The 26,564-nt window shown below is 36.7% G+C and overlaps 1 protein-coding gene across 12 annotated transcripts in view; it reads left to right on the top strand.

Annotated features, from left to right (window-relative positions):
* The window catches only part of CCNT2 (cyclin T2), a 47,743-nt gene that overhangs the window by 11,143 nt on the left and 10,036 nt on the right, over window positions 1–26,564 (top strand). For 5 of the 12 annotated variants that reach the window (XM_067742106.1, XM_067742103.1, XM_067742104.1 and 2 more), the window contains 4 exons: window positions 17,969–18,097; window positions 19,925–19,985; window positions 22,468–22,530; window positions 25,733–25,778. In XM_067742106.1, coding sequence (XP_067598207.1) covers window positions 17,969–18,097; window positions 19,925–19,985; window positions 22,468–22,530; window positions 25,733–25,778 — 299 coding nt within the window. The other 7 variants (XM_067742108.1, XM_067742109.1, XM_067742112.1 and 4 more) reach the window with 7 other exon arrangements.

Here is a 26,564-nt window from a genome sequence, read left to right as displayed (position 1 = left end):
CTGATTCCCACTAGCTATCTACTTTACATCTGGTAGTGTATATATGTCCATGCCACTCTCTCACTTCATCCCAGCTTACCCTTCCCCCACCCCGTGTCAAGTCCATTCTCTATGTCTGCATCTTTATTCCTGTCCTGTCCCTATGTTCTTCAGAACCATTTTTTTTGTGGGGGGGGATTCCATATATATGTGTTAGCATACAGTATTTGTTTTTCTCTTTCTGACTTACTTCACTCTGTATGAAAGACTCTAGGTCTTTCCACCTCACTACAGATAACTCAGTTTCGTTTCTATATATGGCTCAGTAATATGCCATTGTATATATATATATGCCACATCTTCTTTATCCACTCATCTGTCAGTGGACACACAGGTTGCTTCCATGTCCTGGCTATTGTAAATAGAGCTGCAATGAACATTGTGGTACATGACTTTTTGAATTTTGGTTTTCTCAGGGTATATGCCCAGTAGTGGGATTACTGGGTCGTATGGTAGTTCTAGTTTTTTAAGGAACCTCCATACCGTTCTCCATAGTGGCTGTATCAATTTACATTCCTACCAACAGTGCAAGAGGGTTTCCTGTTCTCCACACCGTCTCCAGCATTTATTGTTTGTAGATTTTTTTTTTAAAGATGTTGGGGATAGGAGTTTATTAATTTATTTATTTATTTTTGCTGTGTTGGGTCTTCGTTTCTGTGCGAGGGCTTTCTCTAGTTGTGGCAAGTGGGGGCCACTGTTCATCGCGGTGCGTGGGCCTCTCTTGTTGTGGAGCACAGGCTCCAGACGCGCAGGCTCAGTAGTTGTGGCTCACGGGCCTAGTTGCTCCGCGGCATGTGGGTTCCTCCCAGACCAGGGCTCGAACCCGTGTCCCCTGCATTAGCAGGCAGATTCTCAACCACTGTGCCACAGGGAAGCCCGTGTTTGTAGATTTTTTGATGATGACCATTCTGACTGGTGTGAGGTGATACTTCATGGTAGTTTTGATTTGCATTTCTCTAATGATTAGTGATGTTCAGCATCCTTTCATGTATTTGTTGGCAGTCTGTATATCTTCTTTGGAGAAATGTTTGTTTAGGTCTTCTGCCCATTTTTGGATCGGGTTGTTTGTTTTTTTGTTATTGAGCTGCATGAGCTGCTTGTAAATTTTGGAGATTAATCCTTTGTCAGTTGCTTTATTTGCAAATGTTTTCTCCCATTCTGAGGGTTGTCTTTTGGTGTTGTTTATGGTTTCCTTTGCTGTGCAAAAGTTTTAAGGTTCATTAGCTCCCATTTGTTTATTTTTGTTTTTATTTCCATTTCTCTAGGAGGTGGGTCAAAAAGGATCTTGCTGTGATTTATGTCATAGAGTGTTCTGCCTATGTTTTCCTCTAAGAGTTTGATAGTGTCCGGCCTTAGGTTTAGGTCTTTAATGCATTTTGAGTTTATTTTTGTGTATGGTGTTAGGGAGTGTTCTAATTTCTTTCTTTTACATGTACCTGTCCACTTTTCCCAGCACCACTTACTGAAGAGGCTGTCTTTTCTCCATTGTATATTCTAGCCTCCTTTATCAAAGATAAAGTGACCATATGTGCGTGGGTTTATCTCTGGGCTTTCTATCTTGTTCCATTGATCTATATTTCTGTTTTTGTGCCAGTACCATACTTTCTTGATTACTGTAGCTTTGTAGTATAGTCTGAAGTCAGGGAGCCTGATTCCTCCAGCTCCGTTTTCTTTCTCAGGGTTGCTTTGGCTATTTGGGGTCTTTTGTGTTTCCATATAAATAGTGAAGTTTTTTGTTCTAGTGCTGTGAAAAATGCCATTGGTAGTTTGATAGGGATTGCACTGAATCTGTAGATTGCCTTGAGTAGTATGGTCTTTTTAACAATGTTAATTGTTCCAATCCATGAACACAATACATCTCTCAATCTGTTTGTGTCATCTTTAATTTCTTTCATCAGTGTCTTATAGTTTTCTGCATACAGGTCTTTTGTCTCCCTAAGTAGGTTTATTCCTAGGTATTTTGTTGTTGTTGTTGCAGTGGTAAATGGGAGTGTTTCTTTAATTTCTCTTTCAGATTTTTCATCATTAATGTATAGGAATGCAAAAGATTTCTGTGCTTTAATTTTGTATCCTGCTACTTTACAAATTCATTGATTAGCTCTAGTAGTTTTCTGGTAGCATTTTTAGGATTCTCTATGTATAGTATCATGTTATCTGCAAACAGTGACAGTTTTACTTCTTCTTTTCCAATTTGGATTCCTTTTATTTCTTTTTCTTCTCTGATTGCTATGGCTAAAACTTCCAAAATAATGTTGAATAAAAGTGGTGAGAGTGGGCAACCTTGTCTTCTTCCTGATCTTCGTGGAAGTGCTTTCAGTTTTTCACCATTGAGAACGATGTTGGATGTGGGTTTGTCATATATGGCCTTTATTATGTTGAAGTAAGTTCCCTCTATGCCTACTTTCTGGAGGGTTTTTATCATACATGGGTGTTGAATTTTGTCGAAAGCTTTTTCTGCGTCTGTTGAGATGATCATATGGTTTTTCTCGTTCAGTTTGTTAATATGGTGTATCACATTGATTGATTTGCATATATTGAAAATATTGAAGAATCTTTGCATTCCTGCAATAAACCCCACTTGATCATGGTGTGTACCGTTTAATGTGCTGTTGGATTCTGTGTGCTAGTATTTTGTTGAGGATTTTTGCATCTATGTTCATCACTGATACTGGCCTGTAGTTTTCTTTCTTTGTGACATCTTTGTTTGGTTTTGGTATCAGGGTGATGGTGGCCTTGTAGAATGAGTTCGGGAGTATTCCTCCCTCTGGTATGTTTTGGAAGAGTTTAAGAAGGATAGGTGTTAGCTCTTCTCTAAATGTTTGAATTCACCTGTGAAGCCATCTGGTCCTGGGCTTTTGTTTGTTGGAAGATTTTTAATCACAGTTTCAATTTCAGTGCTTGCGATCGGTCTGTTTATATTTTCTGTTTCTTCCTGGTTCAGTCTCAGAAGGTTGTGCTTTTCTAAGAATGTCCATTTCTCCCAGTTTGTTCATTTTATTGGCATACACTTGCTTGTAGTAATCTCTCATGATCCTTTGTATTTCTGCAGTGTCAGTTGTTACTTCTCCTTTTTCATTTCTAATTCTGTTGATTTGAGTCTTCCTTTTTTCTTGATGAGTCTGGCTAATTGTTTATTAATTTTAGTTTTTAGTTTTACTGATCTTTGCTATCATTTCCTTCATTTCTTTTTCATTTATTTCTGATCTGATGTTTATGCTTTCTTTCCTTCTGCTAACTTTGGTGGGTTTTTGTTCTTCTTTCTCTAATTGCTTTAGGTGTAAGTTTAGGTTGTTTATTTGAAATTTTTCTTGTTTCTTGTGGTAGGATTGTATTGCTATAAACTTCCCTCTTAGAACTGCTTTTGCTGCATCCCATAGGTTTTGGGTTATCGTGTTTTCATTGTCATTTGTTTCTAGGTATTCTTTGGTTTCCTTTTTGATTTCTTCTCTGATCTCTTGGTTAAGTAATGTATTGTTTAGCCTCCATGTATTTGTATTTTTTACAGATATTTTCCTGTAATTGATATCTAGTCTCATAGCATTGTGGTTGGAAAAGATACTTGATACGATTTAATTTTTCTTACATTTACCTAGGCTTGGTTTGTGACCCAAGATATCTATCTTGGACAGTGTTCCATGAGCACTTGAGAAGAAAGTGTAATCTTCTGTTTTTGGATGGAATGTCCTATAAATATCAATTAAGTCCATCTTGTTTAACGTATCATTTAAAGCTTGTGTTTCCTTATTTATTTTCATTTTGGATGATCTGTCCATTGGTGAAAGTGGGGTGCTAAAGTCCCCTACTATGATTGTGTTACTGTTGATTTCCCCTTTTATGGCTGTTAGCATTTGCCTTATGTATTGAGGTGCTCCTACGTTGGGTGCATAAATATTTACAATTGTTATATCTTTTTCTTGGATTGATCCCTTGATCATTATGTAGGGTGCATCTTTGTTTCTTGTAATAGTCTTTATTTTGGAGTCTATTTTGTCTGATTTGAGAATTGCTACTCCAGCTTTCTTTTGATTTCCATTTGCATGGCATATCTTTTCCCATTCCCTCACTTTCTGTCTGCATGTGTCCCTAGGTCTGAAGTGGGTCTCTTGTAGACAGCATATATATGGGTGGTGTTTTTGTATCCATTCAGCCAGTCTGTGTCTTTTGGTTGGAGCATTTAATCCATTTATAGTTAAGGTAGTTATTGATATGTATATTCCTATTACCATTCTCTTAATTGTTTTGGGTTTGTTATTGTAAGTCTTTTCCTCCTCTTGTGTTTCCTGCTTAGAGAAGTTCCTTTAGCATTTGTTGTAGAGCTGGTTTGGTGGTGCAGAATTCTCTTAGCTTTTGCTTATCTGTAAAGGTTTTAGTTTCTGCATCCAATCTGAATGAGATCCTCTCTGGGTAGAGTAATCTGGTTGTAGGTTTTTCCCTTTCATCACTTTAAATATGTCCTGCCACTCCCTTCTGGCTTGCAGAGTTTCTGCTGAAAGATCAGCTGTTAACCTTCTGGGGATTCCCTTGTATGTTATTTTTCCCTTGCTGGTTTTAATATGTTTTCTTTGTATTTAATTTTTGATAGTTTGATTAATGTGTGTCTTGGCATGTTTCTCCGTGGATTTATCCTGTATGGGACTCTCTGTGCTTCCTGGACTTGATTGACTATTTCCTTTCCCATATTAGGGAAGTTTTCAACTGTAATCTCTTCAAATATTTTTTCAGTCCCTTTTTTTTTTCTCTTCTTCTTCTGGGATCCCTGTAATTTGAATGTTGTTGCGTTTAATGTTGTTCCAGAGGTCTCTGAGATTGTCCTCAATTCTTTTCATTCTTTGTTCTTTATTCTGCTTTGCAGTAGTTATTTCCACTATTTTATCTTCCAGGTCATGTATCCGTTCTTCTCCCTCAGTTATTCTGCTATTGATTCCTTCTAGAGAATTTTTAACTTCAGTTATTGTGGTGTTCATCACTGTTGGTTTGCTCTTTAGTTCTTCTAGGTCCTTATTAAACATTTCTTGTATTTTCTTCCTTCTATTTCCAAGATTTTGGATCATCTTTACTGTCATTACTCTGAATTCTTTTTCAGGTAGACTGCCTATTTCCTCTTCATTTGTTAGGTCTGGTGGGTTTTTATCCTGCTCTTTAATCCGCTGTGTATGTCTCTGTCTTCTCATTTTGCCTAACTTGCTGTGTTTGGGGTCTCCATTTCGCAGGCTGCAGGTTCGTAGTTTCCATTGTTTTTGGTGTCTCCTTCCAGTGGGTAAGGTTGGTTCGGTGGGTTGTGTAGGCTTCCTGGTGGAGGGGACTAGTGCCTGTGTTCTGGTGGATGAGGCTGGATCTTGTCTTTCTGATAGGCAGGACAGCATCTGGTGGTGTGTTTTGGTGTGTCTGTGACCATGATTTTAGGCAGCCTCTCTGCTAATGGGTGTGTTTGTGTTCCTGTGTTGCTAGTTGTTTGGCATAGCGTGTCCAGAACTGTAGCTTGCTGCTCGTTGAGTTGAGCTCGGTCTTGGCTTTCAGATGGAGATCTGTGGGAGAGCTTTCGCAGTTTGATATTATGTGGGGTCGGGAGGTCTCTGGTGGACCAGTGTCCTGAACTCGCCTCTCCCACCTCAGAGACACAGGCCTGACACCCGCCCAGAGCACCAAGACCCTGTCAGCCACACAGCTCAGAAGAAAAGGGAGAAAAAAGAAAGAAAGAAAAGAAATAAATAAAATAAAGGTGTTAAAATTAATTATTAAAAATAATAAAAGTAATTTTAAAAAGAAGGAAAGAAAGAGTGCAACCAAACCAAAAAAAACAAATCTTCCAATGATAACAAGTGCTAAAATCTATACTAAAAAACAAAAACAAAAAACGGACAGTCAGAACCCTAGGACAAATGGCAAAAGCAAAGCTATACAGACAGAAATCACACGAAGAAGCATACACATACACACAAAAAGAGAAAAAGGAAAAAATATATATATATAAAAAATTAAAAAAGGAAGAGAGCAACCAAATCAATAAAAATCTACCAGTCATAATAAGCTCTAAATACTAAACTAAGATAAACATAAAACCAGAAATAAATTAGATGCAGAAAGCAAACCCCAAGTCTATAGTTGCTCCCAAAGTCCACCACCTCAACTTTGGGATGATTTGTTGTCTATTTAGGTATTCCACAGATGCAGGTACATCAAGTTGATTGTGGAGATTTAATCCGCTGCTCCTGAGGCTACCTGGAGAAATTTCCCTTTCCCTTCTATGTTGCACAGCTCTTGGGGTTCAGCTTTGGGTTTGGACCCACCTTTGCGTGTAGGTTGCCTGAGGGCGTCTGTTCCCCACCCAGACAGGACAAGGTTAAAGAATTGGCTGATTCGGGGGCTCACTCAGGCTCTGGGGTGGGGAGGGGTATGGATGCAGGGCGAGGCTGCGGCAGCAGGCAGCAGAGGCCAGCAGGACGTTGCACCAGCCTTAGACGCACCGTGTGTTCTCCCAGGGAAATTGTCCCTGGATCACGGGACCCTGGCAGTGGCGGGCTGCACAGGCTCCCGGGAGGGGCGGTGTGGACAGTGACCTGTGCTCGCACACAGGCTTCTTGGTGACTGCAGCGGCAGCCTTAGGGTCTCATGCCCATCTCTGGTGTCCGTGCTGATAGCCACGGCTCGTGCCTGTCTCTGGAGCTCATTTAGGCGGTGCTCTGAATCCCCTCTCCTCGCACACCTGGAAACAGTGGTCTTTTGCTTCTTCGGCAGCTCCAGACTTTTTCCGGACTCCCTCCCAGCTAGCTGTGGCGCACTAGCCCCCTTCAGGCTGTGTTCACGCAGCCAACCCCAGTCCTGTCCCTGGGATCTGACCTCTGAAGCCTGAGCCTCAGCTCCCAGCCCCCGCCCGCCCCGGTGGGTGAGCAGACAAACCTCTTGGGCTGGTGAGTGCTGGTCAGCACCGATCCTCTGTGCGGGGATCTCTCCGCTTTGCCCTCCGCACCCCTGTTGCTGTGCTCTCCTCCGTGGCCCCGAAGCTCCCTGCTCCACCACCCGCAGTCTCTGCCTGCGAAGGGGCTTCCTAGTGTGTGGAAACCTTTCCTCCTTCACAGCTCCCTCCCACTGGTGCAGGTCCCGTCCCTATCCTTTTGTCTCTGTTCTGTAGCTTGCTCCATATGTAGATGTAGTTTTGATGTATTTGTGGGGAGGAAGGTGATCTCCATGTCTTACTCCTCCACCGTCTTGTAGGTGCAAATTCACCATCTGAATCATTTTTTTAATGTCTGTTAGTTTGGAGGTGTGTTGGTTTGTTAAATTTTTTGGTGTTTTTAATTGTGGTAAAATATAACATAAAATGTAACATTTAAACCATTTTTAAGTGTACAGTTCAGTGACATTAAGTACATTCACATTGTGTGCACCCATCCCCACCGTCCATCCATATCCAGAACGTTTTATCTTCACAAACTGAAAGTCTGTTTTGTAATCAAACTTCACATTTCCCCTTTCTCCCCACCCCCAGCAACCACCATTCTACATTGCTATGAATTTCACTATTCTTGGTACCTCCTGTAAGTGGAATCTTAAAATATTTGAACTTTCGTGTCTAGCTTATTTCACTTTACCTGATGTCTTCAAGATTCGTGTTTGTTGTAGCATGTGTCAGAATTTCCTTTCTTTCTAAAGCTGAGTAATATTCCATTGTATGTTTGTACTACAGTTGTTCATCCATTTTAATTTGTTAATGGACAGATGGATAGCTGCTATAAACATGAATATACAGATTGCTCAATTCCTTGCTTTCAGTATTTCAGGGTGTATACCCAGAAATGGATTTACTGGATCACATTGTAATTCTGGGTTTAATTTTTTGAGGAACTGCCATACTGTTTTCCATAGCAATAGCACCATCTCATATTCCAACTAGTAATACACACAGATGCCAATTTCACATCCTCACCAACACTCTTTTTTGGTGTTTTTGGCTGCATTGGGTCTTTGTTGCTGCACACAGGCTTTTCTCTGGTTGCGGAAAGTGGCTACTCTTCATTGCTGTGGCTTCTCTTGTTGCAGAGCACGGGCTCTGGGCATGTGGGCTCTAGAATGCAGGCTCAGTAGTTGTGGCGCATGGGCTTAGTTGCTCCACAGCATGTGGGATCTTCCCAGACCAGGGCTCGAACCCATGTCCCCTGCATTTGCAGGCGGATTCTTGACCCCTGTGCCACCAGGGTAGCCCCACCAACACTTACTCTTCTGGTTTTCTGATAATAACCATCCTAACAGGTGTGAAATAATATTTCATTGTAGTTTTGATTTGAGATTCTCTGATGACTACTGGTGTTGAGCATCTTTTCATGTGATTATTGGTCATTTATCTTCTTTGGAGAAATGTCTACTCAAGTCCTTTGTCCATATTTTAGTTGAGTATTTTGTTGTTAAGTTGTATGAGTTCTTCATATACTCTGGATATTGATCCCTTATCATATACATGATTTGCAAGTATTTTCTCCCATTCTGTAGGCCAACTTCATATATACGTGTATATATATATATATATATATATATAAAATATATATTTTAGTGCACAAAAGGTTTTAATTTTGATGAAGTCCAAATTTTTTCTTTTGTTGCCTGTGCTTTCTTTTTTTTTTTTCCCGGCAGTACGCGGGCCTCTCACTGTTGTGGCCTCTCCTGTTGCAGAGCACAGACTCCGGACGCACAGTCCCAGCGGCCATGGCTCATGGGCCCAGCCGCTCCACGGCATGTGGGATCTTCCCAGACCGGGCCACGAACCCATGTCCCCTGCATCGGCACCAGGGAAGCCTGTTGCCTGTGCTTTTGGTGTCATATCCAAGAAATCATTGCTGGGCTTCCCTGGTGGCGCAGTGGTTGAGAGTCCGCCTGCCGATGCAGGGGACATGGGTTTGTGCCCTGGTCCGGGAAGATCCCACATGCCGTGGAGCGGCTGGGCCCATGAGCCGTGGCCGCTGGGCCTGTGCGTCTGGAGCCTGTGCTCTGCAACAGGAGAGGCCACAACAGTGAGAGGCCCACGTACTGCGGGGAAAAAGAAAAAGAAATAATTGCCAAATCCAAAATTATAATCCAAAATTATTTCCCGTATTCTTCTAAGTTTTATAGTTTTAGTTCTTACATTTAAGTCTTTGGTCCATAGTGAGCTAATTTTTATATGTGGTGTAAGGTAAGGGTCTGATTTTTGCATGCGGATATTGTTTTCTCAGTACCATTTGTTGACTTTTTTTTTAAGCAGTTCTTTCTAGTGTGATTTTTGTTGCTTAGGGACAACTCTTCTAATTTTTTTCTTATAGTATCTTTGTGAGACCTAAATACTTTTTGTGATACTCACTTTTTTCAGAGATTAGTTTTCCTGAGTTTTAAGTAGATGTGTTTCAGAGGAGCTTTTCTAACTTCACTGTTATTTTGTGTGATATTCAGAAATGTAGCAGGTTGCTTTCTGGGGTTTCCTGGCTGTGTTCCCCTACCTCATTTTTATCTCTGCTTTGCCTTGTACCTGTCCTGCCAATTTTGCTTTTTGTTCCCAGAAGTTTTTCTTCAATATGGAGTCCTGGAAGAGAGCCTTGGGAGATCAGTTTCAAAAGTTCATAGAAGTTAGCTTCAACCCTTTAAGCCTTATTCTAGGCCTCATGCATTCATCCACTTAATTGGACTTGACAAAATTTTTCCCAGGTTTAGCTGCTGTTATCAAATTGGCCTGCCATGGTTTCCAGTGGGTGCCTGTTGGCTACTTTGAGTTTCTTCTGTTATCAAGTCCAGCACATGCCCCATTACTTCCCTTTCCGTACTGCATAGATGCTGATACTGTAGGTATTGTGGTTACAGTAGCCTGTTTTCTCCTCTCCCATTTGTATTTTGGGATTTCCTTGTTAAGTGGTGTGGTTATAAGCATCCATAGGCTCTTGGTTTTGCTATCTTGTTACTCTGATTTTCTGTGGAGATTTGAGGAAGCAAGAAGATTTGAGTAAGCAAGAAGATCCATCAGAGAGAGTTTGATAGACATATGAAAGCATGTGATATTCTTGTTAGATTGTTTTTCAGATTGATTCTGAAAAGAGCTCAAAGTTTTTAAAAAAAAGCTTTAAGGTTATTTTGAAACATGGTGCTCTATATGTCTAGTTACATATGTTGACTGGTGGAATGTATTGACCATATCTTATACAAGTCTTTATAAAGTCTTCATGAAGCAGCTTTTTTCCCTCAAAATTAAATGATTGTAAAATATTCATATAATTCATACTTTTTTTCGTGCACACACACATACTTGTGTTTGCTAGTCTTGTTAGTTCATATGCTTCTTTGATGGCTTTAGCTTATTTGTCCCAGAACTAAGAAAGTATTTTATACAACTTGGTGATGTGGTAATTCTAAACTGAGCCTGGTCTATAGAATAGAGCAGATTTTTATGTTAACAAATATGCAAAGAGTGTTTGCATTAGCCAAGGCACACAAAGGTCTCTGTATGAAGACTGACTTTATGTAATTTATAAACTGATTTTGAAGGCATAACAAAGATATTTTTAGTACATAAAATTGTTTACAGTAATTTTTTTAAGTGAAAATCAGATTATATCACTATACATTCTACTATAAACATGTGTACACATTCTAGGGAATGAGGAAAGTGATAAAAACATCCTTACCACCCCACAGCATTTTGGGGCATTAACTTAATATTTTATACTTAAATATAAGTTGTGGTCCTAGTTGTAATGCTGGCATGTTAAGTACTCCGTGTATGTCATATTTAAGGAAATAGATGTGATGTGAACTAATGGGCATAGGGTTTCTTTTGCGGGTGATGAAAATATACCTTAAATTCACCAGTTTAGAATGTGTAATTCAGTGGGTATATTTATAGAGTTATGCAGACATTATCACAATCTAAGTGTATAGTACTTTCATCACCCCAAAAAGAAACCCCATGCCTATTAGCAGTTCGCTGATTTTTCTCCCCCCTCCCAATCCTGGACAACCATTCTGTCTCTGTAGATTTGCCTATTCTGGACATTGCATATAAATGGAATTATGCAATATGTGGTATTACACTTAGCATAATGTTTCCAAGATTCGCCCATGGTGTAGCATATATTAGCACTTCATTCCTTTTTACTGCTGAGTAACATTCCATTCATTGTGTGGATATACCTCATTTTATTCGTCCATTTATCAGTTTGTGGACATCTAGGTTGTTTCAAATTTTTTGCTATTGTGAATAATGCTGGTGTGAACATTCGTGCGCAAGGTTTTGTGTGGAGTTAAGGTTTTGTTTTCTCTTGAGTATATATCTGGGAGTGGAATTGCTAGATTGCATGGTAAACCTAGACCTCAGTAATCTTAGGTAGCTTTTTTTTTTTAATATTTTATTTATTTATTTATTTTGGCAGCACCGGGTCTTAGTTGTGGCACATGGGATCTTCCTTGTGGCGTGAGGGATCTTTTAGTTGAGGCATGTGGACTTCTTAGTTGCTGCATGTGGACACTCAGTTGCAACATGCATGCGGGATCTAGTTCCCTGACTAGGGATTGAACCCGGGCCCCCTGCATTGTGAGTGAGGAGTCTTACCCACTGAACCACCAGGGAAGTCCCTTGGGTAGCTTTTTTAAAGACATTTTGTGAAACTGCCAAATGGTTTTCCAAAGTATTCATACCATTTTACCTTCCCATAAACAGCGTTAAATGGTTCCACTTTCTCCACATCTTTGCCAACACTTAAACTGGCTTTTTTCAAAATTATGGTTATCCTAGTGAGTGTACAGTAGTATCTCATGGTTTTGATTTGCATTTCCGTAGTGATTAATGGTCTGGAGCATCTTTTCTTGTGTGTGTTGGCTGTTTGTATATGCTTAAGCCTTGAACAGTACAGGGTTTAGGGACCCCACCCCCCCCACACTAGGAAATATGCATAGAACTTTACCGTTGCCCTGCCCTCTGTATACAAGGTTCTACATCTGTGGATTCAACCCACTGCAGTTGCTAAGGCACTGTAGTATGTATTTATTGAAAAAAAAAATCTAAGTTGTAGGACGTCTTTATATATTCTGGGTAATAATCGCTTATCAGAAAAATAATTTGAGAGTATTTTCTTCCATTCCATTGCTTGTCTTTTTCACATTCTTGATGGTGTCATTTGTAGCACATGTATCCAATTTATTAATATTTTTCTTTTGTCACTTGTGCTTTGGTATATCTAAGAAAGCATTGCCTGATCCAAAGTTATGAAGATTTATTGCTGTATTCTTATAGGAGTTTTTTTAAATAGCTTTAGTGCTTACATTTTGTCCTGTGATCCATTTTCAGTTACTTTTGGTTTGTGGTGTTAAAGAGGGAGGGATGGACTTCATTTTTTTGCATGTGATTATATGGTTGTCCCAGCACTATTAGGTGAAAAGACTGTTTATTGAATTATCTTGACACTCTTGTTGAAAAATAAGTTGACCATAAATATAATGTTTATTTCTGAACTCTTTGTTCTATTCCACAACCTATATGTCTTTATGCAGTACTACATAGTCTTGATTACTGTAGCTTGTAAGTTTTGAATTCAGGAAGTATGAGTCTTTCAACTTTGTTCTTCTTTTTCAAGGTTGTTTTGGTTATTCTCTGTCCCTTGCATTTCCATATGAATTTTAGGATCAGCTGGTCAGTTACTGCAGAAAAGAAGCTGGGATTTGACAGGGATTGTGTGAATCTGTAGATCAATTTGGAGAATCAGGCCATCTTCACAGTATTAATTCTTCTATAATATTAGTTTTTGTTTGTTTAGCCATCTGAAGAAAAGTGGTTTTTTTAAGGTTTATGTGGTATGATAGAATACATATGCAACGTTAATGTTCTTATTTCACAGTACTATGATTGTTTATTATGGGCTGGTAGGAGCTGAATATGTAAGGGAGAGTTGAACACCAACATTTGAAATGCTAAGGGTATTTTAAACTATAAATTGATTTTTTTTTTGTAACAAATTCATAATGATGAGGTACTCCTCAATAAATAAATTTTAAAATGCCAAATTGTGTTAAGCATATTAAATGTATTTAAGTATAATGTAATTACTCTGGAAATCAAGCCCTGTTCTCTTCATCAGTACTATTTTTCAGCCATACTGAATACTAGTATTTTTTCAGTCTTTATTAAGCCAGCTCTTTTTAAAATGTAACTAGATGTTCCAAATAACATCCAACCTGAAGATTTGTTTAAATTCTCAACATAAAATTTCTTACGTTGACAGTATTACACTCACACATAATTATATGGGTAGGAAAACAGCTAAAATGCCAGAGTGAGTTAATGACATTTTCTGTAACACTGAAATGTCAGTCTTTTCAGTGCAGTAAAATTAAGGGTTTAAACCCCTTTTTAACATTGTACTGGAATTTTGGTTTAATTTGTTGAAGCTTGGTGATCGATCTTAGTAACAAACGGACATTTTGACCTATTCCATTTTCTTCTTTGTTGAGGGGCTGTTTTTCTTCATATCTAAGTTTTTACTTTACTTTTCCTGTTCTGGGATCCTCTTTCTGTGAGTCTTTGCTGAAGTTAAACCATTACCACTTTTCCGTAACTATAGCCATAGGCAAGTGAGTTCCAGATTCAGACTGTGGTATCTAGAACTAGCTGGATATTTATTAATGAAGCGTCTTCAAGGCACAGAAAATAGTTACTCCTATTCTTAGGGGACAGGAAGTGTTGGGGCAGTTAAGGGACAAGGCAGAAATGGCCTCACCAGCCTGTAGGACCTAAAGATGAAACCTAAGAAAAGATTAGAAAAAGCTGGTTGATGATGTATTAGCAAATAGAAAGCAGACTTGGAGGTCTTTGCTTCTGTTAAGGGCTTTTTTGCATTTAAAGTTGAAGAGTAATAAAACAGCTATGGCTAGTTCTTAAATAAAAATGTATACACAAAGTGTATGCAGAAAATTAACTACTAAAAGAATAAAGACCAGAATGATTTATTTGAAACTGATTTTGATGTAGCCATTTTCAGTGACTTAGAAATCACCCAAGCTTTTTGTTATTGCAAACTGACCTTGCCTCCAACTATCAGGGTTGAAGGCAGCAATGGAGAGTGAAGAATGTCAGCAGTGAGGGCATCATGAGCAGAAGGGGGAGACAGCGGCCAGGAATGGGCAGGAGGAAAAAGATGGAGAAGGAAGGGAGTCAGATCAAGAGGTAGGAATGGAAACATACAAAGGAATAGAATAAGAGAAGAATGTAAAAACAGCTGGAGGGAGAAGGGAAGAGAGGAGTACAAGTGTAATCATTGAAGTAAAGTCAGGTGTCATCATTTCAGTGTTTGAATCTGCTTATTAGTTAGGACTACAATGAACCCTTTAAAGAATTGAGTTTAACCGTGGAAGAAAGAAGGTGAGCGAGAAAGAAGGGAATTTTGATGAGCATGTTAAATCACTTTTTAAATTTAAGATCAACCCTAAAAATACACAACTGTTGTTTCATTTTGCAGCATAGTAATAATAATATTTGAGTCATATTACAATGGGGCACTATTCTAAGTGCTTTACATATATTGATTCATTTAATCCTTACCACAACTTAATAAGCAGATACTATTTCTCCCATTTTACAGATGCGGAAACAGAGCCACAAAGAGAATAAGTAATTTGCCTAGGCTAGTCAGATAACAGAGCCAGGATTCCACTGAGGCAGTCTGACTACTGTGCTACAGCTGGCTTCATCACCTCTACCTCCCCCTCTCCATCATTTGTATGGTATATTTCTGTAGAAATTTGTCTTGTTTTGAGAATGTAATATACCCTTGAAATAGTTGTACATCTGCTAGAGTGACAAACTGTGGACACTATTTAAAGATCAGTTTTTCTTCCCTTTAGTTACAGTAACTTGAGAAAGTTTATTAAACTCAGTACCAGAACACAAAAGATGAATAGTGCATGGTCCCTGTCCCCAGTGAACTGAATCTCAGTTTGTAATTGGTCATTTGAACCAACCAAATGTCTACTCCAATATTGGTGTGAATTCTTTTACTTTGAACCAAGTTTGCTAATGAATGTTTGTTGCCTTCAGAAGTATGCTCACCTTTAAAAGCCACCGACCAACTAGAAGTATTGTCGTTACTTAAAGGTTTTTGAGTTATTTTTGTTTTAATAAGCTAAACAACAAAGTCAGCTTTTCATACAAAAAGCAGTGGTACCTAGTTTGATTACCTTCCTTAGTCATCCTTAAAATTAAAGCCTCGCATGGATAATTCACAAAGTATCTAAAAAGGTGTTTTGTTTTGTTTTGTTTTTACAGCCCTGATGGAGTAAGATGTTTGCAGGCAGTAGAGGAGGAAATGTGAATGGAGGTAGTGGATTTCACCAGGAACTTTGGAAGAGTGTTGGGTATTAGTTGCACTGGAGGAGGATGAGAATTGAGCCCTATTTAGAGGGAGAACAGAAAGACTTCTGTGAGGAGTGTGGGTAAATAAACCAGGAACCTATCCTGAAGATCATTGCTTAGCTCCTTGAATACTTAATTTTTAAAACTTTTTTGTAGAATTTTAGAATCATTCACTAGCATGCATATTTTGTGTCCATTGAGACTGTCTTCTAAGGAGAAGAGCTATGTGGTTTGAAAGTGCTTCTTGATATTGAGGTTTACAAAAAGTCTGAAGAGGATGGAACTGTGACTGGGAGTCCTAAGAGATTTTACCAAGAAAAACTCATTGGAGACTTTTAGAAGTGCCCTTTAGGCAAGTAAGAGAAATTCTGGATTATTTGGTGTTAGGAAGACAGTTTAAATATTAAGTTCAGTCTAATTTGACTTTTCATTTGAGCCTGTATTGCTTCACTGTTTCACAAAGAGTTCTAGCATTTGAAGGTTGACTTAGCCATTTCCCTCTTAGACATGAACGAGATAATAAATGAGAGATTGTGGGAAACTGAGAGTATCTTCATTTTATTGAGTGTTTCTTGCATTTCTTACCTTGGCATTGGCTCTTAGATTTTTTGTTTTGACATTTGGAATACTCTGAACTTAATATTGGTGCCTTTATATTAATATGTGGATTATCCACATGTCATTCATTAAGCAAGCATTTTGAACAGCAGCTCACAATGCTGGATAACGAATGAATAATTTAGTCTCTGTGTTCAAGCTGCTTCTAGACTGGTAGGGCAGACAAAATTAATAAACCCCAAGTTAGAGTACAGTGTAAGTACAATGATAGAGGAATACACCATTTGCTATTGAATAAAGAAGAGCAATTCACTCTTACTCGGGAATTTTACCTTGGGTGGGTGTGATCTTTTGAGGCAAGCTGTTAAATAGAAAAGGAATTAATCAAACAGACTAGGTAGCAGTGGTAAGAAATTTTCAGTATGTAGACAGAATGACAGAACAGATAGAAGATAATTGTCCACTCTCAGTTATCTTACACTTTCTACATCTCAGGGACCCCCCTGCCCTGGATGACTGCCATATAACTGGTATTTCAAGAATATTGACTAATTTTGGTATTGCTTAATTAAATCTGTTGTAAAGAATAACAGTTTAGTCTGTATCTATGAAAACTAAGAATAAGTTGCTTTTCTGAGCATTCTCAGTTTTTTAAATCATTTCCTGTTGTAATTTTAAGAGACTGAAATAAATTGAAAGTCCAAGATGGAATTATTCAGTCTATTTAAGGTAACATTATTGCTGGTTGTTTGTAGCCAAACTCACTTAATTTTAGGTATGTTTTAAAGATTTATACACAGGAAGAGAACTTCGTGAAGTCATTTTTACTCCATTGACTCATCTGCAAATGCAGTTGGACTAGAGAAGGCCCCTTTCAGATCCAAAATCCAGTGATTAAATTTTATATCTCAAGAATATTTATAAGTTGTTTTAAAAGCTATCAGAAGAAAGATCCATCTCCCCTGTATCAAATTTTCTCCTTATGTTAACTACCCAAATCATGTAGCTTGACTTATGCCCCCCTCTCTCCTCCCCTCCTTCTTTTGGCATTGTTTCTGTATAGTGATTGATAACCCCTCAGATGCAGTTAGACTTAGATACTCATCTCTTGAAAAATAATGTACCTGAATCTTGACGTTTAGAAATTATCTTTCCATGAAAAATTTTTTGTATATATTCCTAGAATGTTATTTGAACTTAAATTATGCCAGTTTTCTGAGTCAGCAATTATTTGGTTTACTACTAAGTTTTTGGGTAAATATTTGCTCAAAATTGGTGTTCTCTTAGTATCTTTATAGTGCAATGTTCTTATGTTTTTGTCCCAAGAACATAACTTACTAAAGCTAAAAAAAAAAAAAGTTAATTTTTTCATCTCCAGTTAGAAAGGTTTCTGCTCTATTGGTTTGTCTTACATGTTTATATTCCCTGGTTTTTTAGCTACTTTTAATATTGCTGTATTGAAGTAATAGAGATATTAGGGAGCAGTTTCATGTTCAGAATCCTCTTATTTTGCCTTGTAGATTCTTTTTCTTTTTTTCTCTTAAGCAAGATTGTATAGCTCTTAGCCGCAAAATGAAGCATTGATTAAAAGAATCCTAGTAAGTGGTGACTGCCTCCAAAGGGAAAATCTGGGTATACTTTACCCACTTCTCTTTTTTTTCTTTTTTCTTTCTTTCTTTTTTTTTTTTTTAAAGCTTTGGCTTCATTATTTTGCTTGAGTTTTTTCCTTTACCTCCACAATGTGCGTTAATATTATTTAAACTCTCTTTTAGCTAAAGTGTAAGTCTTTTTCCTTTTAGAATTCTACTTGCAAAACAAGTAAAACAGATTTTATAGACTGAGGTAACTAGTTCTATCTAATGAATAACTTTTAAAAAATTTAATCTCGTCATAGCCCAACTTCAGTTCATACTATTAATATGGCATTCCTTTTTTGCATGCCCCCTCCCTTAGAAAGTAGAAGGTGTTTCCAAAATTTATTTGTTTTTAAATCACCAAATATTATCTTTTCCACAGATAATATCACCTACTGCATTATTTTTGGCTGCAAAAGTAGAAGAACAGGCTCGAAAACTTGAACATGTTATCAAAGTAGCACATGCTTGTCTTCATCCCCTAGAGCCACTGCTGGATACTAAATGTGATGTATGTAAAAATTGGATGTTTTGGGTTTTGAAACCTTTTCATTATTTAGATTTAATAAAAATACAATTCGATTAGTGTTGCCTTCCAATGCTGCTTATTACTATTACGACTTAGGAATGTAATACCAGGAAGTGATCTGACAGAACCATATTTCATGTTATGTTCATGAATTTCATTGTCATTCTGCATCACGTAAAGCTTTGAGTCAAAGGTACTTTTTAAGTGTTTCACATTTTGTTTATCCTCACAGCAAACCTGTGATATATGTAGAGGGTATATCATATCACCTTCATCGTTTGGGTGTATTTAAGACCAGAGATATATAATTCTCTTAAATTGTCGGCAAGTGAGGGAATAGAAAAACCTCTGGATTTATCTCTAGACCAGTAATTACTCTTTTTATAGAAGTGTTCCTTTATTAATGCGTGTATGCTACTACTATTCTCTGACACATAAAGATTTATTTTACCATGCTTTCATGAGTGTCATTTTGAAATTATTTTTGTTTTCCTAAAGAGTAATATTTACAGGCTGGTTTACAGGCAGCTTGTTCATCACCAATGTTTCAATAGACCTTGTCTGAAAACACCATTTTTAAATGTTCTGACATCTTAAAACAGAAGCTAGCATTCTGGGCCTTTGAAATCCTTTTTCTAGCACTCCTATGTAAGTGAGTTGCTTTATCAGGAACTGTTAACTACTGAATGACTACCAGACTGTATTAATTCAGTTTGATTTGGATCAAGTTTAAGGTCCAAATTAAATATATATGATTTTATTAATGACAGGTTTTATCCTACATGTTGGCTTTTAGGGACTAAAATATTAATGTAGCTATTCAATAATAGAGAATGTATGATTATTTAAAGTTACTTCTTATAGTTTCTATTAACTTTACAAATTCAGAATTATTTCTTGTGAATGCTTAGGGTATTGTTCAAATAATAGAAAAATCTGTTTTAAAATTCAGTTCAGTGATCTCAAAATGGGCATAAATAAAATTAAAGGTGCTTTCACTCTAAGTTTAGCAATGTGTCCTTAGAAATGAATATTTATGTATAATATAGTTTTCTTATCACCTTAGTCAATTGTCATGATATAAGAATGAGATGGCAGGAAAGTTTTCATACCTTTTATTCCCCGAGTAATTACATTAGGGCAATGATTTATTGAAGTTGAGGGAGAAGATCGTCTATTTTTGTCCCCACAGGTGTATGGTACATTGTTTTGGTATTTTATAGCTAAAATTTTTTCTTTTAATCTAGGGGTTTGAGGGATTGTTTTATTTTGTCTTTTCTGAAGAGAGGAATTTAATTCTAAAAAATAACGCACTGACCTACTGTGACAGTCAAGGAATTACTACATGAAATATCCTAGAGTGAGTTGATAAATCCTTTTCTTTAAAGGCCAGTTCGAATTTAATCTTACTTGGGTTGGCGCTTCCTGTCCTTAATGAGTCTTGAAGCACCAATGCCTAGGTAAAGTTTTACGTTACAGACTGGAGATGTCTTTTTTCAATTAACCTACCCCTTTCATATTATTATTTTTAGATTGGTTTTTGTTTTGTTTTGTTTTGTTTTGCTTTGTTTACATTTCCTGTATTAGAAGTAATTGAATTTAGAGTTTCCTATATTAGAAGTAATTGAATTTAGAATTATCACAGAAAATAGGTTTTCTCTATCACCCTCAGTTTTATTTTCTTCATATTTCCAAACTACCTTGTAGTAGTTTGTAATGAATCTATAATACTCATGAGATTTAACAGCCCCATAGTCTAGTAGTGTTATGTTTATTAAGCATTTTAATATTATTATTTTTACCTGGCAGGCTTACCTTCAGCAGACTCAAGAACTGGTTTTACTTGAAACCATAATGCTACAAACCCTAGGTATGTACTTATGTCAGGTATTATTTGTGTGTGTTCTTCAGTGCAGTATTCTAAATAAAGGGAAAGATTTCTGGAGTAATTTTATCATTGAAGAAAGTTTCATTTGAAAATAAAGTTTGGTGCCAGAATAGTATTACCTGGTCCTAAGGAAGCCATTTTTTAAATTTTAATTTTGTTTAGCATTTAATTGAATGGCAAACATAGCCTTCAGTGTGATTTCTTATATTTTCAGATAGTTGAGACACAGTGCTTCATTTTGGATTTGCATTGGGGAATAAAATGGTCCTTTAGGGCTGTGGTGTGTGACTGTAATATGTATAAACATACATGGCAGTCCTGCTGTACTAGAGCTCATGAATTTATCACATCATTTTATTGTATTTTTTAAAATATTTATTTGGTTGCGCTGGGTCTTAGTTGGGGCAGGTGGGCTCCTTAGTTGAGGCAGGCAGGCTCCTTAGTTGTGGCATGTGGGCTCCTTAGTTGTGGCATGCGAACTCTTAGTTGCAGCATGCATGTGGGATCTAGTTCCCTGACCAGGGATGGAACCCAGGCCCCCTGCATTGGGAGCATGGAGTCTTATCCGCTGTGCCACCAGAGAAGTCCCTATCACATCATTTTAAATGTGACATAGTAGTTTATTTAAATGTTGATCGTCCTTGTCTAAAAGTTATATTGTCTGCAAGGTTTGTGCAACTTAAGTATCTGTAAAAATTGTTTATTCTAATCTTTTACTTTACTCATGAGGAAATTGAGCCCTAAGCAGGTTTTGACTGTGTACAGTCATATATTACTTCTGGAAGAACCTAGCAGGGTGTAGTGGGAAGAACATAGGCTTTATGGAGATCTGCGCTTAAATGTGTAAGCCTCTTTACTTTCTAAACTTGGTCAGAGTTCCTTTACCTTTCGTACCTCCATCCTGTATGTGCAAGGTGGAATAATAATGTAGCTATAACATTGTGACTTTGAAGATGAAAGATTGTTGTGGGTTTTTTTTTGCTGTACGCGGGCCTCTCACTGTTGTGGCCTCTCCTGTTGCGGAGCACAGGCTCCGGACGCGCAGGCTCAGCGGCCATGGCTCACGGGCCCAGCCGCTCCGTGGCATGTGGGATCTTCCCGGACCGGGACACAAACCCATGTCCCCTGCATCGGCAGGCGGACTCTCAACCACTGCGCCACCACGGAAGCCCGAAAGATTGTTTTTTTAAAACATTGCCACATAGTGTTTCATAAATAATCATTATTTATTATGGTAGTTATTTTTATCTTATTTATACTCCATTCCCAAATGTTGAATAGAAGTCTAACAATCATAGCTTTCCATCATGACAGATTCTTTTTATTATAAAAGTAGGTTGTTTGAAACACATATAACTTGTTGAAAGTTTTTATAATATAAATATATAAAAATAAAAGTGAGAATATTTTTATTCCCTTCAAATCTATTTAGCATGTTACCATTTTATTATATAAATATGAAATTTTACAAATAATGAAAGTTGAAGGAAAATAACATTTTAAAATAGTTATTTTATCATATGAAATCAGTGTATTGTATTCATATTGTTGATGACAGATTCTTCAACACAGAGAATGAATAGCATTATTTTAAGGGGAGCATTAGAATTTACAAGATATAAATATGGCTCTTGTTAAAGTGCGATTTTGCAGGTTTAATAACAGTAGAAATGTGAAGAGACCACACAATAACTTTATAAATCCAGATAATCTGTTTATTAGGATGTTATTCCTTTACTACTGCTGAAGGCACCATACAGCGACCTCCACTTCAAAAAAAAAAAAGGAAACGGAAAAACCCTGCCCTACCTAAGGGGTTGACTGGACATGATAGCTTTTCAATATGTTGTCTTTGGTTTTAGAAACAGTGATTTAATCTTGAGGCCTATAAGGTTCACTTGCCTTAACAATTTTATTTTTATTAGTAATGAAATGTAGTTATAAGCTAACTGAAACCCATTGATCTAAGGTACAGTGAGAAAATAAGAGGACCATATTTAAAAGGTCATTTCTCCCACTGTGGCCCAAAGGTTGTATTTATGAAAAATGTTCTTTTCACATCTTCTGAAAGAGTTGGAATATATTTAAGAAATATGTTACGTAGTTGAATTCCCTCCTTAAACTGTGGGGCAAGCTTAATAATTGTATTTGTCATGATTTTAGTTAGTTTTTTTTTTCTTAGTTTGTTTTTAACTTGAGGATAGTCTCAAACTAATTGTAATTGAGAATTTTGAATACATATTACTTATCTCTAAATAACTTTTCAGTTTTCATAATTGGAACACTATTTTTGAGAAGATATTATTTATTATGATTGGGGGTATAATAAACATGTCAGTGATGAGAAACTTTGTCTTTGAGTTTTTTTAATAATGAAAAATATACGTTTATGGTTATGAGTGGCATTTCTCAGGCAAGTATTATAGTGGTAAATGACTGGGAAAAAAAGTGCTTTTCATTTCAGGTTTTGAGATCACCATTGAACACCCACACACAGATGTGGTGAAATGTACCCAGTTAGTAAGAGGTAAGTGAAACTTTTAAGTTAAGTTTTAATGCTTTTTATTGTCTATAATTGATAATTGAATGCTATTTTGTTCTAGCCTTGAGTTTTATTAAAATGGCAGAAATGTCATTTTGAAGCATTATTTTTCAGTGTTCTACACCTGCCTATTCATCTACTTCTATTTTTGGTTCTTCCTGGTGAATTAGCTTCCTTTAACTTTAGGTGAGAGTCTTGTTTCTCTAAAAAATTAGAGGGCTTCCAAATACTAGGACTCTTTCTACTTCCCCATTGGGCTATGCCCATCCCAATTCAGGTAGTATTTAAGATGTAGGCCAAATTTAACATATAGGTGCAGAAAATAGTATTGATTTCCAATTTATGTCAAACTTTGATTGACTTCCTGAAAAGTGTTTATGGTTTAAGAATTCAAATCTTTCAGGTAAAAATTGCCTTTCTTAGCGGATTTGTCATTTTGGGAAATGTTTTGCCCATGTTCGTTTGAACAGAATTGATTTAATACATTTTTCAAAGTTCTTTAGCATTACTAAAAATGGTTTCCTTTTTGTGTATAATGAGGAAATTATTATATAGCATGATATATAACAGCATGTGATGTACTTATTAAACCTTTTATAAACAGGAGTACAGAGTTTTTGTATTGTTTTCTTTACTCCTTATAAAGCATGTGGTATATATTTTTCTACTCTTGTTAATGAATCCTGTGTATCTATCGTTGTATCTCTAGAAATAATTTTTCACACAGATGCATGCAGTACTACTACTTTCCTGTTTACCATGTGAAGTGTTACACACTAATAGCAACCACTTGGAACCTTTAGTGTGCCTTTTTCTGATACTTCTTTTTGAAAATGAAATTTTGCAGTTTCATTCCTTTACCACCAGACTTGTTTAGGTTTATTCTAAACAAAATGGGTAAGACTTTTGAAGGCCTTGAATCTAGTGTTTACCTAAATGTTCTCTTATTCATTCTAAATTGAATTCACTTTATATCTAGGTTAAGGTTTTATTACTATGCTAATGGCTACATATAAAAACAGACAAACCTGTTGTCTGGTACCACAGTTGTCATTGTTAAGAAATGGACTAATAAAAATCCCATTTATATTTTTTTAATCCTAAAAGCAAATGTTATCATTTATAAACTAAACTAGAACATAGTTAATTTTGGTTTCTGTTCTTCATGGTTATATATTTTATAGCACTTTCTCATCCTCAGTATTACAGTGTAGTATAGAATTGTATAGATAACTATTGTAGATGGTGGATTAAGAAATAGAGCTTGAGAGAAGTTCTGTTTTCCTGAAAACTTGAAAGGGTAAGCTGTTTTGTTTAAATAATGGAGAGCCATATAATTTGCCTTAAGTTGAGATTAGTAAAGACAGATGTTGAAGATATTAAATATAGGTTAAAAATATGTACGTGTATGTGCATATACATACACACACACTCTTAGTAGGAAATGAAACTGAATTTTCAGCTTAGTATTGTGAAATTTGAGTCAGCTTCTCTTAAATCCTATCTAGAGAAGCTAGAGACATTAAAGTCCATTTATTTTGCCAAATTGAACAGTAAAATTTAAACATTTACAAAAACTATGAATTTGATATATCATCCAAAGCAAAATATTTAAATCTGATTTTTTTGTTGTTGTTGTTAATGTTTAAAATGTGACCAATTCTTAAATTTTAGTATGACTCTCATATGTGGTTAACATCATTTTGTCTGACTAACATTTCAAGTAACTATAATTTGCATCTTACTGCATTTTTAAAATGTTCTTTCGTGTTTGGTATATTTTTTTTCCTTTGCCCCTAAAACCACTTTCAGCTAACAAAAGAACATTTTCCCTACATTCTTCTCTGTTGCAATGACTTTTAATAGGTTATTGAATTTACATTTGTTCTGAGGTGAAAACTGCAATAGCAATTTAAACTTACTTTTACTTACTTTTCTATATGTTTTGATTCTTTCGTGGGTGGGGGTGAGGGTAAAAGGTTTGAGTTCTTTGAAGTTCTCCCCTGCCCCCGACCTCTGGAGATGAGAAAGTTATTATGCTACTTTGCTGCAGGATTGGCTGATGTCATTTTACAGGGACCTTTCATTTCTGTGATTTCTCCTTCCCTCCCCACCAGGAAAGAATGCCATACTTAAGTCACACTGCCTCCAAGACATCTGATGCTTTGACACTCTTCCTTAGCACAACTCTGCTAAACCCAAATCCCTTTTGTAAACCTTTATGTTGATGATCCACATGGGGCAGCGGGGAATTACAGGTGCCACAAATACAAATAGGAGAGGGCAAGGAATTTGAGACCTGTTAGAGGGGGTGAGCTGAGGTGAACTGATCCTAGGTGAGCAGAGAGGAAAGGTATGTCAGTGATTATGAATGTAACTGGGGAAAGGGGGGAGACTAATAGCAGAGGCATCCCTGTTGGGAAGAATAAGAAGCAGAAGAAGGGAGAGGGGCACTGTTTTCCATTTCAGTATTTCAAGAAGCTAGTTGTTAAAAATTGCTTTTCTATTGAGGACCAGTATTGAAGCATCCTGATTCCCTCTAGAGTACTTGTATCTTTTCTAACGTTATGGTTAACTGGATTATATAATTTAAAAATAATACAGTGGTGTTTTCTGTATCTACATCCTTATGATGTTTCTAGGTTGTTTATTCTCTGTTGATGCTTAGTAGCATGATGAAAAGCTGAGCAGTTTGTGCTCTCTGAGTTTGGGGGTTGGGGGTTTGTTTTTGTTTTTTCTTTTGGTGGAAGTACTTAAACCAACTTAAATATGATGACTGAGGATTAAGTCTGGCAGGCAACTCTTTGTATTTTGTATTAGACTTCAAAATCTTTTCTTCTTCTTCTTCTTCTTTTTTTTTTTTTAAATCCAGGAGAATGCTTTATTGCAACTTTTAGCTGACTAGATGCTTAACTTAGTAACAAGTTTAGCCCTTGTAACTGGCTAGCTAAAAGCAAATCGGCTTGTTTCTCAGATCTTTGGGGGATAGCAAGAAACATTTGAGTGAATGTTGTTGAAGATTTTCAGTAGTATAGAAAATGATGGCGCTCTTGTGATATTTGTAAGTAGTAAGTAAAATTTACTTTTTGTGTACAAATCTTTGAAGTTTTTGTTGTGTTGAGAACTTTTCGATGGTAGCATGTTAATGCTGATAGTATTGTCTTCGTTTTTTTTTCTTTTCTTACAGCAAGCAAGGATTTGGCACAGACATCCTATTTCATGGCTACCAACAGGTTGTTATCCTGACCCTCTTTGTTGCACTGTTGTAGCACACTATAGCTTCCTTTAATGCAGGGCCCCCTCAATGTGTCTCTTACCCTTGTTGCAGCAGGAGACTGGACCATCTACTGTGGTGGTACCTTCCTGTCTGCTTTGCGGTGTATTGTACAAGGGACTTTTGGCACAGAGGGGTTAAATGCACAATGTGAAGTGTAGTGGTGCTTTCTGATGACATATTCTCGATTTGTGAGTGCATAAGTCTAAAATTGGTAGCCTGAATAGCAGCTAAAGATTACAAAGAGCTAAACTTAACGTAGAAATTCGAGCAACTTGGTAAGTATAAAGCTATTTCTAGTTTACAATTATAGTTAAATGACAATTTAAAAAAATTTCACATTGATCCAATCTTAACTTTAAAATAATCATTAAAGCTTTTTTAATAAACAAAATTTATATAACTTGGTTTTTTTTTTCCAGATAATACCCGCCAGTAGTAGATTAGTAGTAGTCACATCCTATCAGTGCCTTGATTTGCATAAGTATAATTTTTACTTTAAAAAAAAAAACTTACTCTTCAGTTCATATAAAGAATGGTATGGGTTTGTGCTTGATCAGTAGACATTTTCATCAATTCTGAAACTGAACTGGAAGAATAGTTTTTGAAAGTCTTTCACATCTAATATATTAATTTTGTTCTAGATTGATTATATTAATGATGTAAATTTGTTTTTAAAGTGAGTCATTAGGGAGGAGTGGACCAAACCATCTTTATGTGGTCCTTAATTTCTTGTGACACTGTT

Source organism: Pseudorca crassidens, chromosome 6, assembly GCF_039906515.1.
Source record: "Pseudorca crassidens isolate mPseCra1 chromosome 6, mPseCra1.hap1, whole genome shotgun sequence".
Lineage (NCBI taxonomy): Eukaryota > Metazoa > Chordata > Mammalia > Artiodactyla > Delphinidae > Pseudorca > Pseudorca crassidens.
Note: the sequence above shows the minus strand (reverse complement) of the source record. Positions and strands in the feature narration are given on the sequence as shown.